This window comes from Pyxicephalus adspersus, chromosome 8 (genome assembly GCF_032062135.1).
Source record: "Pyxicephalus adspersus chromosome 8, UCB_Pads_2.0, whole genome shotgun sequence".
NCBI classification, from domain to species: domain Eukaryota; kingdom Metazoa; phylum Chordata; class Amphibia; order Anura; family Pyxicephalidae; genus Pyxicephalus; species Pyxicephalus adspersus.
In genome coordinates this window covers 66,209,617-66,227,050 of record NC_092865.1, presented here as the reverse complement: position 1 = coordinate 66,227,050, position 17,434 = coordinate 66,209,617, and the positions used below count along the sequence as shown (strand labels likewise).

At 36.8% G+C, this 17,434-nt stretch overlaps 1 protein-coding gene across 3 annotated transcripts in view; it reads left to right on the top strand.

Annotated features, from left to right (window-relative positions):
- The window catches only part of PPARG (peroxisome proliferator activated receptor gamma), a 47,690-nt gene that overhangs the window by 18,195 nt on the left and 12,061 nt on the right, over positions 1–17,434 (top strand). For 2 of the 3 annotated variants that reach the window (XM_072420991.1, XM_072420992.1), the window contains exons 2-4: positions 5,485–5,741; positions 6,449–6,618; positions 10,018–10,156. In XM_072420991.1, the coding sequence (XP_072277092.1) occupies positions 5,507–5,741; positions 6,449–6,618; positions 10,018–10,156 (544 nt within the window). In that variant the 5' untranslated portion in view covers positions 5,485–5,506. Of the gene's footprint in view, positions 1–5,484; positions 5,742–6,448; positions 6,619–10,017; positions 10,157–17,434 lie in introns of those variants that run through there. The other variant, XM_072420993.1, reaches the window with a different exon arrangement.

The window sequence follows — 17,434 nt, the reverse complement described above, 5'->3', positions numbered from 1 at the left end:
CTTTTGTTGCATAAAAATATGATTTTATAAAACATTTTTTATTTCATTATTCACTATATGCATATTAAAATGTAGGGAAACTCTTGTCCCTGTAATGAAAATAAAAATATTTTTTTTTTCATATTTTTGGCTTTCAAGACTTTTTTATGTCTTTTTTAAAGCCTAAAAGGACCCTTGCATTGATGGTTGTTCCTCATATCGTAACAAAATGTGGCATGTCATTTTTGTTTGGTTTGTTCATGTGTATTGCAGCTCATTTAAATAAATGCAAATTAATTCAATATGTGATGCAACACACTTAAAGCAGCCCACATTTTAAATGGCAAGCTACAAACTAGGTGTATCTATGGGTTTTGCTTTTTTCTTGGCAGTATATCCAGTTTAGGGCTTAGTTCCTGCACATTGGATGGACTGTTGCTTTGAGCTTTACCAATATATGGTGCCCTGACACATTTGCCCTGGCCAGCACAGAAAAATTGTAATACATACTTGCTACTTGAGTGTGCACAGTTCCATGCAGATCATGTAAAGAAATTACAGTATCTGTACATTTGGATGAGTCAAAAATAGAAAAGGATCTTGGGGTTCTGGTAGATCATAGACTTAATAACAGCATGCAATGCCAAGGTGCAATATCTAAAGCTAGCAAAGTACTTTCTTGTAATAAAAGAGGAATAGACTGCATAAGGGGGCGCTCTTTGCGTCTGGAGGAAAAGAAGTTTAAGCTCGGATAAGGAAGGGATTCTTCGCTGTAAGGTCTGTGAAAATGTGGAATCGGCTCCCTCAGGAAGTAGTTTCAGCAACTACTATAGATTGCTTTAAGAAAAGCTGGATGATTTCTAGAAGCACAGAATATAACTGGGGATTAAGGCTTTAAAGTAAAGATAACAGTGACTGTTGATCCAGAGAACATCCGATTGTCTCATGGAATCAGGAAGGAATTTTTCCCCTGTTGAAGCAAATTGTACCGGGGTTTATTTTTTTGCCTTCCTCCGGTCTTATGGAGTTTTATATATGGGATATGTTTATTTCCCCTGTGATTGAACTTGATGGACTTATCTCTTTTTTCAACCTGACTTACTATGTAAGTATGCATATTGCTAGTACAGAATATATAAGCAAAGTTAAAAAATGTGATTCTGGCTTACTCACAGTGTTCTTCAAAACAAAACATTCTTTTGTGAATGCTTTCCTTCTATTTACCTAAAATGTTTCCTCTTTCTGAATTAAATAATACTCAAATTGGAGCATAGGAAGTAAGCATTGTGTTATCATTTAGAATCTCTTGCTCCTGTACTTTTTATTTAATCTCTAAAAATCAAAAATTAAAAATGTAAACTTACTTTTAAAAAGTAAAAAGACTTTATACCCTTTCTTTATGGCCATGAAAAAAATCAGTCTAGCTGTCTGGCTGATATCTTTGTTAATAAGGGGGTTCTCAAAAAAAGCATGCCAGTAGGTCAGCTAGTAGTTGCAAAAATTCCAAATCAAGAGACCTAAATGGTGTCATCGGTCAGCAATAGGTCGCAGCTCTTTAGCTGGCACACACAGGAAGCCCTGATGAGGTCATGACATTTCTTCTTTAATTGTAATCCGGACGTGGTATGGTATCACAAGTCCAGGAACTGATTAATTGCCTCCTAAATTTGCCAATTGACCATAGCTGTCACTAGCATCTGACAGTTCCAATATTAACTGGAACCCACCACAACTAATAAGACAAAGTGTCATTATAAATTGAAGGTAGGACAAGCACATGAATTACATTATCATCTAAATTTGTCACCCTGTGATCTAACTGTGTAATTGACATTATATTTCTTTTTCATCCAAAACATATATTATCCTGTACAACAATTAAACCATACAAGAACAAGTTTTGTTTTAGCACACTTCCTATGTAAGTCTGTGCTTCCTAATGGCTTTTAATTTTGTTAAACTTTTCACCACATTCTGGGAGCATTGCCAGGCAAACTGTAATAAATTTTTACCCGGTTAGCATTTTAACATTGAATTTAAGAGCTATGTAGTATTATATCTTCAGAAATGGCAGAGTGCACACTGTGAACTTTACTAATCCTGTAAACATATTTTAAACCACAAAAATTTGGCATTATTAAGATTTCAAAATATGCAAAGAGTATTTAAACAGTTTTGGTGATGCAAGATCCAGGATACAGAGGGAGCCTCTTAATAACAAATATTTTTGTATTACTATTGGATTATTACTGTTATGGGAAGCCATAGTAGCCATTAGTAAAGCCTATGATTGGGAAGGAGCATGGCCTGCAATGGTGACCAAAGCATGCTCATTAATATATATGTAAATGTTTTGGATAGAGGGGAGAGGGGTTAGCAAAGTTTTATTTACTATGTCCTTCCTTATTCCATTATTGTCTGGAGTAACGTAAAGCGGCTAGGTCTCGAGGCTGAAGATAAATGAAGACTCTCCCTTTGAGATTCCCAAAGTGACTTAAAGTTAGTTAAGCTTTTGATTAAAGGACAGGTTAACTTTAAACTGTACACCCAGCCATTTTTTTTTTTTTCATTTTAAATAAAGAAAGAAATAACTAGTAAGGGAGATTTCCCCTCACTTCCTGTCCTGGTGACAATGGTTTTGCCAGACAGGCAGCCACTAAAATTCTTATAGCAATGCAGAGTTAGGAACTAATAAGAAGTATGTGGCTAGGACCCCTGTCAGCATTTTTGTGGTGTCAATGTCCCTGTTGCAGATTTTCCCTAACTTCCGTTCTAGTAAACCTGATTTCACCGGGACAAGAGGGTTAAGGGAAATCTCTCCAACAGAGTTCTATATTGCAGCAAAACCCAGCAGAGTTTTAATTCTTCAATGATCTATCCAAAACTGAAAAAGTTTTGTCTGCACAAATACTTCACATCTCAAGTTTTTTTGTTGAATAACAATTTGTTATTTAGAATGTTAGAGTAGTTCCCCCCGTCAATGATAATATTTGATCCTAGTCGGTGAAAAGTTATTTTGCTATCATTGAAGTGACCAGTGCAATAGGCTTCTGGATTATTCATTCCTCATACCAGTCATGCTGATGACAGATACCAGTGGTTACATGGCCTAAAATTAGATTTGTTAGCTTTCCAAGGAGGACAGAGTTTAAGAGGATGACCTGACCATAGTTGTCAGACAGTTTATTAGGAATTTGATGTCCAGTAATGGTGCCTGATTAAGTATGATATTATATTAGTACCCTTTGTTACAAATAAATCAGTAATAATCTGTAACTGTTATAAACTGGATCAGAAGCATCGGAACACACAAAAGGTAGTGGGGAGGATGAGAAGAAGGCACCTGGTTTACCAACATTTGGGGATCCCTGTACAGAGGCTAGATCATGACCAATCAATCATATCAACAGTTATCTATTGTGTATACGCAGCATTAGTAGTCATACTAGAAAGATGTGCAAAGAAATTGGTTTTTACAGTATCTTTAAAAGGCACAAAGAGCAACTAATTGACAGTTGGGGAGTTAAAAGATAGTAAGGATCAGAAGCAGTACAGGGATCAAAGTATATAAGGATTTAAGTAGTCAACTCAAAGGCCTTGATTTATGAAGCTCTTCAAAGCTGGAGAGAATACACTTTCATCAGTGAAGCTGGATGATCCAGCAAACCTGGAATGGATCTGGTCTAGGACTCAAAATGTTTGCTAGCAAATGTTTTTAAAAATCTATTCCATGTTTTCTGTATCACCCAGCTTCACTTCTATACAAGTTTTTGACCTGTATAGAAACACTTACCCTGCATTCCATTTAAGTAAAATAAATCCATATACACATTATTATAGAGCCAGGATTGATATGTATCTCTAGTGACATGTTTTGTATTTGTCTTTTCTGTTCAGCGTCATATTTGTTCTGATCTTTGACTTCTAGTCACGTGTTGCATCATTGCAGTGAATGACAATGAACAAAATCTTGATGTTTTTCTTTGTCCTTCTTGTTGTGATGTTTTTATCAAATTTGTTTGTTATGTGTTGCTGTAATTAACAATTATGTGACTTTTACATTATAAAGAAAGATTCTAGGTAATCTTTATTTAAAGCATGTTTAAACCCACAAAAATGTAATATACCAGCCCTTGGATGTGGTTTACTTTGTAATGGCAAATGTTATAGTATTACTAAAAAATTGATCAAAGCTTGTCTAAACATATTTGAGGAATAGTTATATTGGGCCTGATTTATTAAAGCTCTCCAAGGCTGGATAGGATACAGTTTTATCAGTGAAGCACGGTGACCCATTAAACCTGGAATGGATTTTTTCAAAGTCATTTGCTATGTGCTAGCAAATGTTGTGAATCCTGGACCAAATCCATTCCATGTTTGAATTCACTGATGAAAGTGTATTCTCTCCAGCCTTGGAAAGCTTTAATAAATCAGTCCCATTGTGTACCAGATGCTTATTGGGATGAAGGAAGAATGAACATATAAAAAAAGGTTATACCATGTGTTGTCAAAGTTTTCTCCCTTTGCAAACAAAGTTTCTTAAATATATCCTCAATTATAATGGTGTTATTGGATCCCAACGTGTCTTGTAAAACTTCTTTGTTTAAATATGTTTGTAGGTGTCACTGTTGTGTTAGACCTAGAGGGTCACTTTTAAAGTTCTTGGAAACTTTAATTGTGAAATCCTATATATTGTTATACTTGGCCTAAGAGCTCATGTAATGAGCAAGATCCCATTTACTGCAATGGTGTAGTGTGGATGACTGATTGGCGGCTCCACTTGACTTTATATGCCAGGGCTGTTTAACATCAGACCTTGAGAGCCACATACAGGCCAGGATTTTCATATATAGTTATATTTGGATATATGGATTTTCATAGATAGTTATTGTATGAATCGTTGTAAACACACCTTACTCAATTTTCTCCCCAGCCCCTTTAAGCTGGGCACACCACCCAGAACTTTTCAGTAAGCACCTGGCTGTTTTTGGGACGGTTACTAAAAAGTTGAATTACAATACAGGGGCCACACCTGTACAGCTTCCTCCCACCCAGCCTAAATACGTTTCTGGGGAGAATACTGCTTACTGAATATGCTGCTGTCTGATAGAGAAATCATATTCAGACCCTGACTTTTAAGGACTGGAGTTTGAGATCCCTGTAATATCCTCCTTGTTATATTTAGTGGTGTAGGTCCTAATGAGATCTATTTGCATTACAGGTAAATCAGGTCAAACAGAACTCTTTGCTGCTTTTGTATTTCAGCAGCACTTCATTATAAACAAAAAAGCAGCTTTTGACAACATCACTCTACACTGCCTTAAAAATGTGCCCTAACACTAGGTATGAAAGAGTTGATTTCCTAAATGGGTAATGTTCACTAAGACTTTCAGCTTTCAGGGGATTAGCCTCTAATTGTTAAAAAAACAATTCCAAGTTAATTTAGAATTAGATTGTTGACTTTTGTCTTTTCTATCAAGTGTGCTTACAATGTATCTATATTAGCTTTCAGGAAAGAGCATCAACCATGGTGGACACAGAAATGCCGTTTTGGAGCATGAATTTTGGTATGAATACCATGGACTTGCCCTGTATTGACGACCACTCCCAGGGCTTTGACATCAAGCCCTTTGCCACAGTGGACTTCGCAAGTATCTCAACTCCGCACTATGAGGACATTCTTGAAGATAAAACATTCCTGTGCCGAAATGACCAGATGGACACTGATTATAAGTATGACCTGAAACTTCAAGACTGCCAAAGTACGCTGACTTTTTCCATGTTCGATCAAAGTTTTCTGGAGTCCTGTTTAAATGCAGTGCCAAGCCTCCACCTAATATACCAGTCCAATAGGATATAAACAGTTGCTGAACCTAAAAGCAAAAGTTTAATCTATTAGTAGTTTACCTTTCCTAGTTCCTCCTTTCCCCTATCATCAACTTGATAATGTGATTTTTTTTTTTTAAAACTTGTTACTTTGTTTTATTACATATCTTATTTTAGATTCAATGACATCATCACTGTTTCTATCTACTTTTGTATGCAATGTCGGCAGATCATGATTGGTGGGAGAAGTTGGCAGGGTGCTATACATCATAGCACTCTTAGTGGTTCTTTCACAAACCAACCAACAAACTTTTACATAAGCACTGAACTGGAGGGAGTAAACATTGAAATGCCCTAATGAGTAGTCCTTGAGTAGTCTCAAGGAATGGATGTTCTTAGGCTGGCTGCATTTGCATGCAATGCTAGACCTGGCTTTTTTATAAGCTCAGCACAAGAACTAATACATGTAACAATAAAAATACAATAACCAATCACAGAAAAAACATCATTAAATTTACTGAAATCAGATCGGTAAAGAATTAATTGTGATTCCTTGATATGGCTTGTCATATTTGTCATTTGTCTAGCTGTATAATTTTTTAATTGACAAATTTATAGTCCAATTATTTTTTTTTCAACCTAGACATGATAAAATTGGAGCCCCCATCTCCACCATACTACTCAGACAAGACCCAGTCATTCAGTAAACCAACAGATGAAAGTTCCAATTCCTTCATTGCCATAGAATGTCGAGTTTGTGGAGACAAGGCCTCGGGCTTCCATTATGGTGTCCATGCATGTGAAGGCTGTAAGGTAACATATATACTTGGGGCAGGAATAACAGTTGGTGTAAACCTCATAAAGTATGTTAAGAGCAATAGGCATTGCTTACAATTGCACCTTACTTGCATTAATTAATAAAATTAGTCAAGGTGCTTGTACCAATGATGGGGACAGTGATTCCTGAGTGACTTCCAGTGGTTGTCCCCCCAGTCGCCATGCCGGTTGGTAATGAACCAGCATCTAAACATTTTACAGCATATGGCAGTGGTCAGCACTAAACCTATCACTACCACCACTATTCATTGCCTATGGATGGCTGCAGGTGACTCAACCATAGACACAGCTCACAGGTGTGAGGAAGGATAACCACATGGCAACCTCATTGCCTTTCCAAACTAGCCCTTATGCTGCCATGCTAATCTATTTTTACAAGTCTTAGTGGAATATATTAAATTGGTTATCCCAATCATATATAATAACTCTTTATTTGTCCATTCAATCTAATAGACAAATGTAGAAACCACACATTTCTTCGTATCCTCCTTCCTCCCTCTACTTGGCATGTTAGACTCAAAAAATGAGCCCCCAAAAAGGTTATAATATTGAGTTATTAAGGTTAAATTACTGGCAGTTTACCTTTTATTCAGGGGAAAGGGCAAAAATTGGAGACCAGCTGGGACCTCATACAATTAGGGGCCACAGAGAAGAAATGGGATGGCAGGTTGACGTTTCTGATGTATAGACAAGCTATACCATTGGCTTCATTAGATGGGTTAACCTTTATATGGTGCTGATATGTCACCAGTAGATTCTGTGAGTGATTTTAGAAGTGTGTGATTCAAGCTATTGCAATATATCAGAATAGAGTTGACATGATATACAGATTTAAGCTTATAACCAGGTCTGTATGATCCAACTGATTCCCCATTGCAATGGGAATAAAGGAAGAAAACAGAAGTGACCACACAATGAATGGGTACACCGAGGCATTGTGTGAACAGATAAGACTGAATGTTAGGGAAGGAAATATGAATATCTATGCCACGTTCTCAAGCAGTTTAGCGTGGTGTGAATCATGACGTGTTAGGGCTAAGTTTTCACACAACTCTAGGTAGTCCTGTGGGAATGAATGAGTTGAGGGCTGTAAATCTCATGACAAATAGAGAGTTTGAAAAAAGCCTTTTACAAACCCAAGCAGTTCAGCCAGAACAGCAGGTCAGAATGATCAGTAGATCCAAGGATTAAGGCAGCCTACCCTATGTGAAAAATCTCAAATATCTCAAGTCAATATTGGTCACACCCATTTCCATCTCCAGTTTTTCTTCTATTGGTCATTGAGACTGTCAATCACACTAAAAAACCAACGGGGAGGTTTAAAGGGAGATAGGGCAGGGCCCGGCTGATATTTGTAATAATAGCTGTCTATATCTCAGTATCCTTGGATAGTTACTGAAGGATATAATGCTTTATTTGTTTTATGCTTACATTGAATATTAGCTCCAAGCTTTCGGAAATGTAGTAGCTTTGTATTCCTAAATACTCTTATGTTTTTGCAGATGATTTTGACTAGGAAACATCGTTTGCCATCACTCTACAGCAGGGCTTGAGTATGAAAGGGAGAAACAGTACAACAACCAGTTGTGCTAACATGCCAACAGTTAGCTTATAGACCAGCCTTTCTTAACCTTTAAATATGGGGGAAACCTTGTATTAGTTCACAGTGCCTCAGCAAGGTGGTCAGTGGGAATAATGCATCCTACATTACTAGCCAGTGGAAAGAACGGCAACCTTACAGATAGCCAAAAAAGATCATTGGTGTCATTGCCCAGGGAACCCCCAGCAACCTCTGGAAGAAACACTGGTTGAGAAACACTGGTATAATAGATTGTTACTTTTCTTTTCATTGTCCATTCAAAGACTGGAAGGGGCACAACCTTAATCATAGCAGGAATAGCAAGCTCCATAAATATATTTTTAGTTTATGCTAGTGGTCTTAGCCTGTTGACCTCCTTTAATTCACATTATTTTTGGGTAATAGGCATAAATAATGTTAGCTTTAGTGAGCTTTGACAGATAATGTTTCTTCCGAGCCAATGGAATAGTCAATATATCATGAGATGTACTGATTGTGCTTACTCGTAGACAAGCATGAAATATATCACCGATTATACTACAGGTCTGTAAACTGCTGGATGGATGATAAATCATGGCCACATTTTTTATAAAGGGAATTGTTTTTCTTTTTTCAATGCAGAGGACTTTTGTGAGTGAATTATCAGGTCACTACACAGGCAGCAGAATAAAATAAAAAGTTTCACAAATTAAACCCCCCAAAGACCTCAGTACCATTTTATAATTTATGATCACTAACTCAGAGCCAGGAAATAAATTATTCTGAGATATGGACTTTCAACATCAATTACTCTGTAAGAATTACTGTATACAAGATAACTAAAAGCTTCAAGCATTAAAGCTGCAAGCAAACAGCTAATTACACAGATAAAATATATGTAAGGAGGCCGCTATAATTTTCGGTAAGGGGGCTGGAATAAGGTTTCGGTATTCCCAACCTGTTCTTTACACAGCTCTGTCACACAGCACAGCCCTATCCAGCAGTGAAGGAGACCTGACTTTTTTATTCAGCAGTTTAGTAACACTTACAGGTCTCTTCCCCACCCCGAGCCCATCACTGGGCAATAAATAGAGAAGCATTAGACTGATAATCTTAGCTCTTTCTCTGCATGAAGTCAAGTTCAGGTGCCTACACTACTTGCATTAAAAAATACATTTAATGTGTTAATGAATAAAGCTGTATTATGTTGTGTTTTTTATGTTTGCCTGGAGATACCTTTAAAGCAGAACTCCAACCAAATAGCTACAATTAACCAATGTGAACCTTTATAAAATTCATATTTCCCTTAACACACAATGATTTATATAAATGTTTCTCTTACACCCTATTTAGTAAGATTACATCATACATACATTCAGATCCTTTGCCCCTCTCTGTGTCACCACTGTTTATTAATAGGCAGCACCAGAGAGTTTGTTCTTCCTCATTTTCCCCTCCAGCCTCCACACTGTTCAGTGCACTAAAGTTTGATTGGCTCACTCTACCATCTCACCCATTCTTTTTCTGATTTATAGTGGGGGAAATATGGATAGGTAATAAAAAGATTTTAGCATATTATACCAGCAGTATATAAAAATAGTTGGCATGTTGCATTTTTACCTTACGCGTTTTACTACACATTACTCCATTTCAAGTTCTTTCATAGTGTAAGAGCTATTTCTTTAATAACTGATGATATGATATTAAATAATATTATTTTAATATATGATATGATTATCATTTTGTAATCTTTGTGCTTGAATTTTGATTTTTTATACAAAAAATATTAGTTTTTAATGATGGTCTCTTCTTTATAGGGTTTCTTCAGGAGAACGATCAGGCTAAAGTTAATTTATGAACGATGTGAACTCAATTGTCGCATTCACAAGAAAAGTCGGAACAAATGTCAATACTGCAGGTTTCAGAAATGTCTGGCAGTTGGAATGTCCCATAATGGTGAGTAGAAGGATGTCACATATTCATTGATAGCAATTACAAAATCTTGCTCCAATCATTATGCAAAGAAATAGGTTTTTGATTCCAACAGATTATTGAAGACCAACCAATGAGAGCCCATATAACATGACTTGTTTCAGGTTATTGTTCAGCATTTTCATTTGCTCTATTCTAAAATAGTAGGGCTCAAAAGGTATAAAGCATTTGAATAGCAAAACCAGCATTTAAAACGTGAGCCCAAAGACTTATGTACAAGACACCATAGTAACATGAATTTCTTAAGTTAGGTCGAAATCCAACACATCCTTGGATCCCAACCATAAATTAGCATTTTAATGCATCCTTTACATTCATTATAAATGTGTGCTTACATGTTTGTAACACGCCTTGACGTGCATTCCTTAAATATTCCCTAATCTCCAAAGAAATGGGCATATGGGCAAAGAATTTCACCCCACCAGAGTAGCATTCTACAAGACAAGGAAAAAGGAAAATGTCCTTTGATAACTGTTATGGTCATGTTTCTTGTTTTACATAACAAGATTGTTAAAAAATTCTCTTTTACTGAATTGAAGCTGTGTTGTCAACATATACCATGAATGAGGGTTGGCTAAATAACATTTTTGTTTAGCCTCAACCTTCCTAGAATGAGAAGACCGTAAAGTCTGAATGTCTGTCCTGCTAAATGAACAGTTAGGCTAAATTTACATGGACATTAAAATGCTGCTTTTAAATGCCCATGTTTAACATTTCTATTCTTTCTAATGAACCAGAAAATGTAGAAGGGGTTTTAAGTGCTTTTTATTTGCTTTTAGACTCTCTTAAACCACCCATACACACTTTTAAAATATCCATAAACATTTGATAAACGCAAAGGCTTGCAAACGCCTGCAACTTAACAAGGTGTTTATAAGGGGGGTTGCAAATGTTTGTGGGACTTTTTGGGGTTTTTTATTGGGATATTTTCTTTTGTACCTTTTTTTCCAGAGAGCCTGGTTTAAACACCTTTATAAAAGCTTAAAAATTGTATGGGCATTTTTTGGTGTTTTGAAATACCATCTCAGTACATTATTCCCTGTAAAATAATAGAATAGTAATACAGATAGTGTTAGACTGTCTTTATACATCCTCACAATGCTGGAATCTTTTAGTCCTTGCTAGACTAAAATGATCCTCTAGTCCTGGCATAAGCCCTCGCTCATGCAATTCACTGTCCGTTACTTCCAGCAACCTTAGGTAACCAGTGCCATGTGTTCAGTTTGTTAGTAACATCAGTTGTGGCTTCCTAAATAGAATAAGAGGGTACTGGAACAATTCCAAAATGGCAGCAGTTTTGAAGGAAGCAGAGACAATGCACCTTATATTTTTATATTTATACACCCCTGCAGAAACATAGAGAGATATCTACGGTGTCTATAGTTCAGTCTTTTTGTTGTATATTTTATGTTTGATGTAACTGATACTATAACTATACACCCACTATTTCTTGTGTGGGTGAGTATGCGTGGCCACCAATAAATCAGTCTGAAATGCAGTGTCAGTTTATGATGCAGCCTCCCACCTCCGAAATACAAAAAGCTCCATTACAGGAGGAGGAGAGGACCCGAAGAGCTTACAATCTAGGTAGGATCTGAGATCCCCAGCTTTCCTTGAATTCACAAGAAGGTGCAATAAGATCAGTGATATGTAAGATGCCAGAATTTGAGATATATAGAAATAATTCAGTACATTTTCTCTGTTATTTGATTGTTTTCGGTAGGGGGTTTTAAGGGGTGGGATACAAGAGAAGTGTTCTTGCACTCCTTATAACACTATAATACCATGAACTAAACCTTCTGCCTCCCCTCTTCTGTAAAGTACAGGTTCAGTTTGAAAAAAGGATTTGTATTATATTAGCTGCTATCAAATTACTGAAGTTTTTAAGTTATAAATATCTTTCTAATATTATGTAACAAAACCTGTACCGTAAATCAAGTTGCAGGTATTTATTAGACATAATTATTCCTCGAAAATTTCACCCGGAGCTTTAAAATCTGCTGTCGTTGGGAAAGTTTTTAAGACTTTTTTTTTCAGGGTGTTGGTTCCTCCTTCAGCGTAGACAACATGCTGGGAGTGAGAGCATCCCATCCATGACAGTGATTGTTTAGGTGTAAAAAACAAGGTCATTAGGTAAATGTGAACACCAGAAAGGCCTGCTCGGGAGGAGTGCTGCTGGAATTACCTCATTCCTTCACTTCTAACCATTGACATGAAGCCAAACAGGCTGAGCAGGTTGAGTGGACACTGCTTTTAAAACATTATGTGAAACTTAAAGCAAATAGCTTAAGGGGCTGACAAGGTCTGATAATAGTACATCAATACGAAGCTTTCAGCGATTTATTGCCTTATATTTAGATATATATTTCCTATTCATACAGGTGCATGTAGTTAATGTGTTTATGCATCCTTTTAACTCCTATATGTCATTTGCCAACATATTATGCTGTGCTGTAAAATAAATAGGGGTTGCATATGACAAATGTGACAAGTACAAACAATGACATAGAAGACCTTGCCCAACAGAGCTTACAATCCAATAGGCAGGGAAGAGTAGTACACATACAGTACTATGCAAAGTTAGAAAAGCAGAATAAAATATGTAAAAGTAAATGTAACAAGCATGCAGGATATAATAAAAATTACAATAAAGCAGACTTTTCAGTAATTGTATGTCTACATAAATTCATTTCTGGCATTTTAAAATAAAAAGCAACAATAGAATAAAAAAAAAACTTTGTTTAATACTAAAAAGTAGTCCCTGAGATCCGTTCAAATGACTTTGTCATCAGACATCTGCAGAAAGGAGAAATCGCTTTGCAGTTTTCTCTTTCACAGTAAATTTGTGGCAAGTCACAAAATAGGAGGCTAGAACAGGGGATTGATCTGTGTCATACATTTCTAGAAGTGCCCGAGGTTTACATGGCTGTGTCATCTCTGGGCCAAAATTTTCTTCCAGTAGATTGACAATAATGTCTGATTAGGGTTGGCTCTGCTCTCCTGTAGATGGACAAAGGCAATGGGCCTGATCTTTTGAAACGTCCCAAAACTAGTGAGGATAGAATATCATAGGAGAACCTGGGTTATTCAACAAACCAGGAATGGATTTTTTAAAAAGTATTTTCTATTAGTTAGCAAATGTTCTAAATCCATTGCAGGTTTGCTGAATCACTAATGAGAGCTTTAATAAATCATACCCATTGTCTCAGGAAGAACTGTGACATTTATGAGAGGTAATATATACCCAGAGGTGTTGCACTTACACATTATTAGCATGCATGCAATAATATATGAAATGTATATCTGATGATAGTCCCTCTTTAAGGAGAATTTGTCATATTACCTACACAGAGATAAATGTCAGAACTTAATCACAGCACCGCTTCTTTTAATACTAAAATGTGTTGTGTTCAACACTCCATTCATCTGTTGGCTGTCGCAGCACCTGAAATACTTGGTACTTTTGAGGGAGTTGACCAATAACCCTGCACATGAAGAAGAATCTGATGGACAACAGTGTTGAACCAAGACATTTTTTTAAGCCAGGTGGGGTAAAATTGTAGGTGGGTAGCAGCCCCTGTATTATGACCCAACTCATCAGTAACCACCCTAAAACAGCCGGGTGGTGCGCCCAGCTAAAAGGGGCTGGGGAGAACACCGGACAAACACAGTCAGGTACAGGAATAGCCTCGTCCTGCCAAGAGCAGGGGTGTTTTTTGCGTAGAGCAAACTTTTCAGTTATTTAGGATTCCTACCTTCTTTAGGGCCCCAAATAGCAGAATAACAAGGTGTGAAGGGAGCAATTTTACGGTGCATTTTGGACCCCCTTTTGGTCCAGTAGCCCATTATTTTAAAAACCGTTACTGATCAAGAGAATCTGCCTCTTAAGCCCTGTGATCCAGGTGTGCTGTATCACTCAGCTTTACTGATAAGTGTTCCCTCTGTAGCCTTGGAGAACTTTAAAAAATCAGGCCCTAATAAGCAAACAATTATCAGTTGCCTTTTTAAAGCATTTTGGCATGGATGAGTCTGTCCTTGATAACCTCGCCTCTTATATGTTGAAGTTGAGGAGCACAGTGTCCTTACAATTGCAGAATAAATAGTTGTATCAGTAATTCATACTTACAGTGATATGTAAGGAAGAAACAGGAAGGTAGGTGCTGGAAATAAAACATGTCTCCTATGTTAACACGTAGGCTTTAAAAGATGTTCTGCAGGACTTTTATGGCTCTATTTATAAAAGAAGGAATCAGTCATTCCCTCAAACATTCCCTGGTTGGAATTTTCCTGATCCATGTGTTTTAATTGCAGTAATTGGTTCCCACCAGGGAATGTCAGATTCCACGTTTTTTAATTGTCCCTTAATGTTTCTGGAGATCAGATTTATCCGTCCTGTGCTGGGTCTACAAACATTGATTGGCTGAGAGTTGATGACGTGAAACATTCTATGCTTGTTACCATTCCAGTTCTTTATTTACTAAGCTTTGATGTCCTGTAATCAATTACTCTTCATGACAATCATAAACAGTTTATTATTATTTTTTAGGAAAACCCAGCAAACTGTTGTGCTGTTTCCTCTGTTGCCTGGACAGTAATTTGTCATTCCTACACACTGAGGGCTTAACCCACAAAAGGAAAACTGGCTGAGCGTGAAGCAATCTGCAGCTTTTTATTAGTCAGTGTTAGCAGCTCTACTAAGCCATGTTAGAAACCCAGAAAGAAAAGACTTACATCACTTACATCACGCTAGGTACATATTACTCCAACCGGCTTTGTAAATAAAGTGGGTAAATAATAGTACTGAAGCCAATAACTGATATTAAGGGCCCATTCATACGTTTGTGTTGGTTAACGTGTTGTGGTAAGGCAGCCCATTCATTTTTAATCCTGGAACGTCTGCAGCACTTTTTTTGGGCGAACCACAGCAAAGAGATTATTCATATCTATGCCTGGTGGCAAGCTCAAATGCACCTACTATAACCTGACCATGTGAATTGGAGGACACCATTGTAGACCTGTCATCCTGATCCAATAACTTCAGTAATTTTGTAGGTCACAGACCTACAACAAGTATTTATATATGGAGTTATTTTGTTCTCCCCTGATCGGTATGCCTCTTCCACGGCACTGGTTAAAGTGTTAAAGCCTCGGAGAACAAGTCCACTAGCAATATCAGAAGGAATTCAGCTATAACCTCAGTAAAGTTTTCCTTTAACATCTGATAAGTTATTCACAGTACAGGGAGTGTATTGTTTAATTAGTGAGTCAACCTACTCAAAAGTGTTGGCTAAATTTGGATTTTCTAAGTACCTTTGATTGAATTATAATTCCCATGTTGTAAATAATACTACTATACTACAACAATCATAACATATTAAATTGACATTTATGAAATACAAATGTAAAATCAAAACTATTTGGAAAACAATACATACCATATGAAGCTTTAGCAGGTCATAACCCTTTTTATGTATAAGCTTTTAAGACAGCCTTCCACAAACTTTTTACTCTTAAGGAACCCTTAAAATAATTTTGGTGTTGGGAAACCTTTACTATAATGGAAAGAATGTTGTTTATACCTTAGTGGTCAGACTGCCACATTAACAGCCAGTTTAAAGCTACGTACACACTTCCAATTATTATCGTTGGAAAACGAACGACGAACGTTCATGCACGATATATACGACCGATCGTATAGCACAGATCCTGCACATAGAGTTAACGACACGATCGTTCGTAGATATTGTACACACAATAGATACGATCGTTTGAGCGATAGAGGAACTATGTGCACGACAGGAAAGTGAACGGACGTTCGTTCATCACGCATGCTCTGAACATGGACGATCAACGAACGACCGTACACACGAACGATGTTCAACGATCGTCGTCCAATCCGATCCGGCGGTCCGGTCGTTCGTTTCCATCGACTTTCCTCGTTCGTCGGCGTCGTTGGTTACTTTTTTACGAACGATTATTTTGCCCAATCGATCGTTCGTCGTTCGATTGGAACGATAAAAATTGGAAGTGTGTACGCACCTTAAAAGGTCCTTGGTCTAATGAAGCTGATAATGATGAGTGTTGTTTGCCTTAGAACTATACAGGCACCATCTTATCAGAGGTCAATACAGCCGCACCTCAAGGAACCCTTGGCAAATTCTGAAGAAACCCTAGGGTTCCACATAACCTCGGTTTAAAATGTCTTCTCTCAAAAAGGTCTCAAAATATGCTGAATGATACACGTGTACCTATGTTGATATTTTCCATAACGATTATCTGCCTATTTAGAGTCAGTCTTCTAAGAGGGGTTGATTTCCCAAGGGTCTACCCTTACTAGAGTGCTACAGTGCCTATGAGTAAGCCCTTGCAGTTAGTTAGGGTAAAGATATGAATTGTAACATACATTGTAATGTTTACATTACATGTTACACTGTAATGTTACATTGTAACACAACCACATGCTTCAATGTGGGTAAATGCAAAAATACATGCACAGAATTCTAGTTGTAAAGCATTCCAAATCTTATATAAGCTCCAGGTGAGCAGTCCCCCGGCATCTATAAGCAGGTATTTATTTGTGCTAGATGGTGCCTAGGTCAACTTTTTTTTAAACAACACTTTCTAGTTAAGATGGTAACTTAGCATTCACTGCTTCATGTTGTACACCCACTGATTTCTGTAGCTGCTGGCACTGTGGAACAACCCATTCTCAAAAAAGGCAGCACAGTTGTTCTATAACATTGTAACCATTGTAAGATTTCGTTACCATTGTAAGTACAATAAAACCTACATCCTTTGTGAAATAAACTTTCAGGTATCCATCGTTACAGAAACACAAAAAAATATTTACTTTTCTATAACCATACTTGATCTTTTCAATTCCAAGTTGTATTGACACAAATAGTAGATAAAATACTTTCGTTAAAATATAGTGCAGTAACAAAAAAATAGTTTTAGCATTGTATTGAATTCTAGCTTGCATGTAGTGATTACATATCATATCTATTTTTTTTATGTATAAGTTTCTGTTAGTTGTAGTCTATGTGTGACAGTAAAATAAGTTTAGCAATAAAAAAAAAAAATCAATATTATGCCTCTTGATAAGTACTTACAATGTGGTGAGAAAATGCTGATTGATTTTTCTTTTCGAGCTGACAAACTAGGTGTGAACACTTAAAAAACAATATTTCAGTCACTGATATTGGTTGTTTGCTTTTACTGCTCATTTAACTGGTAAAATCA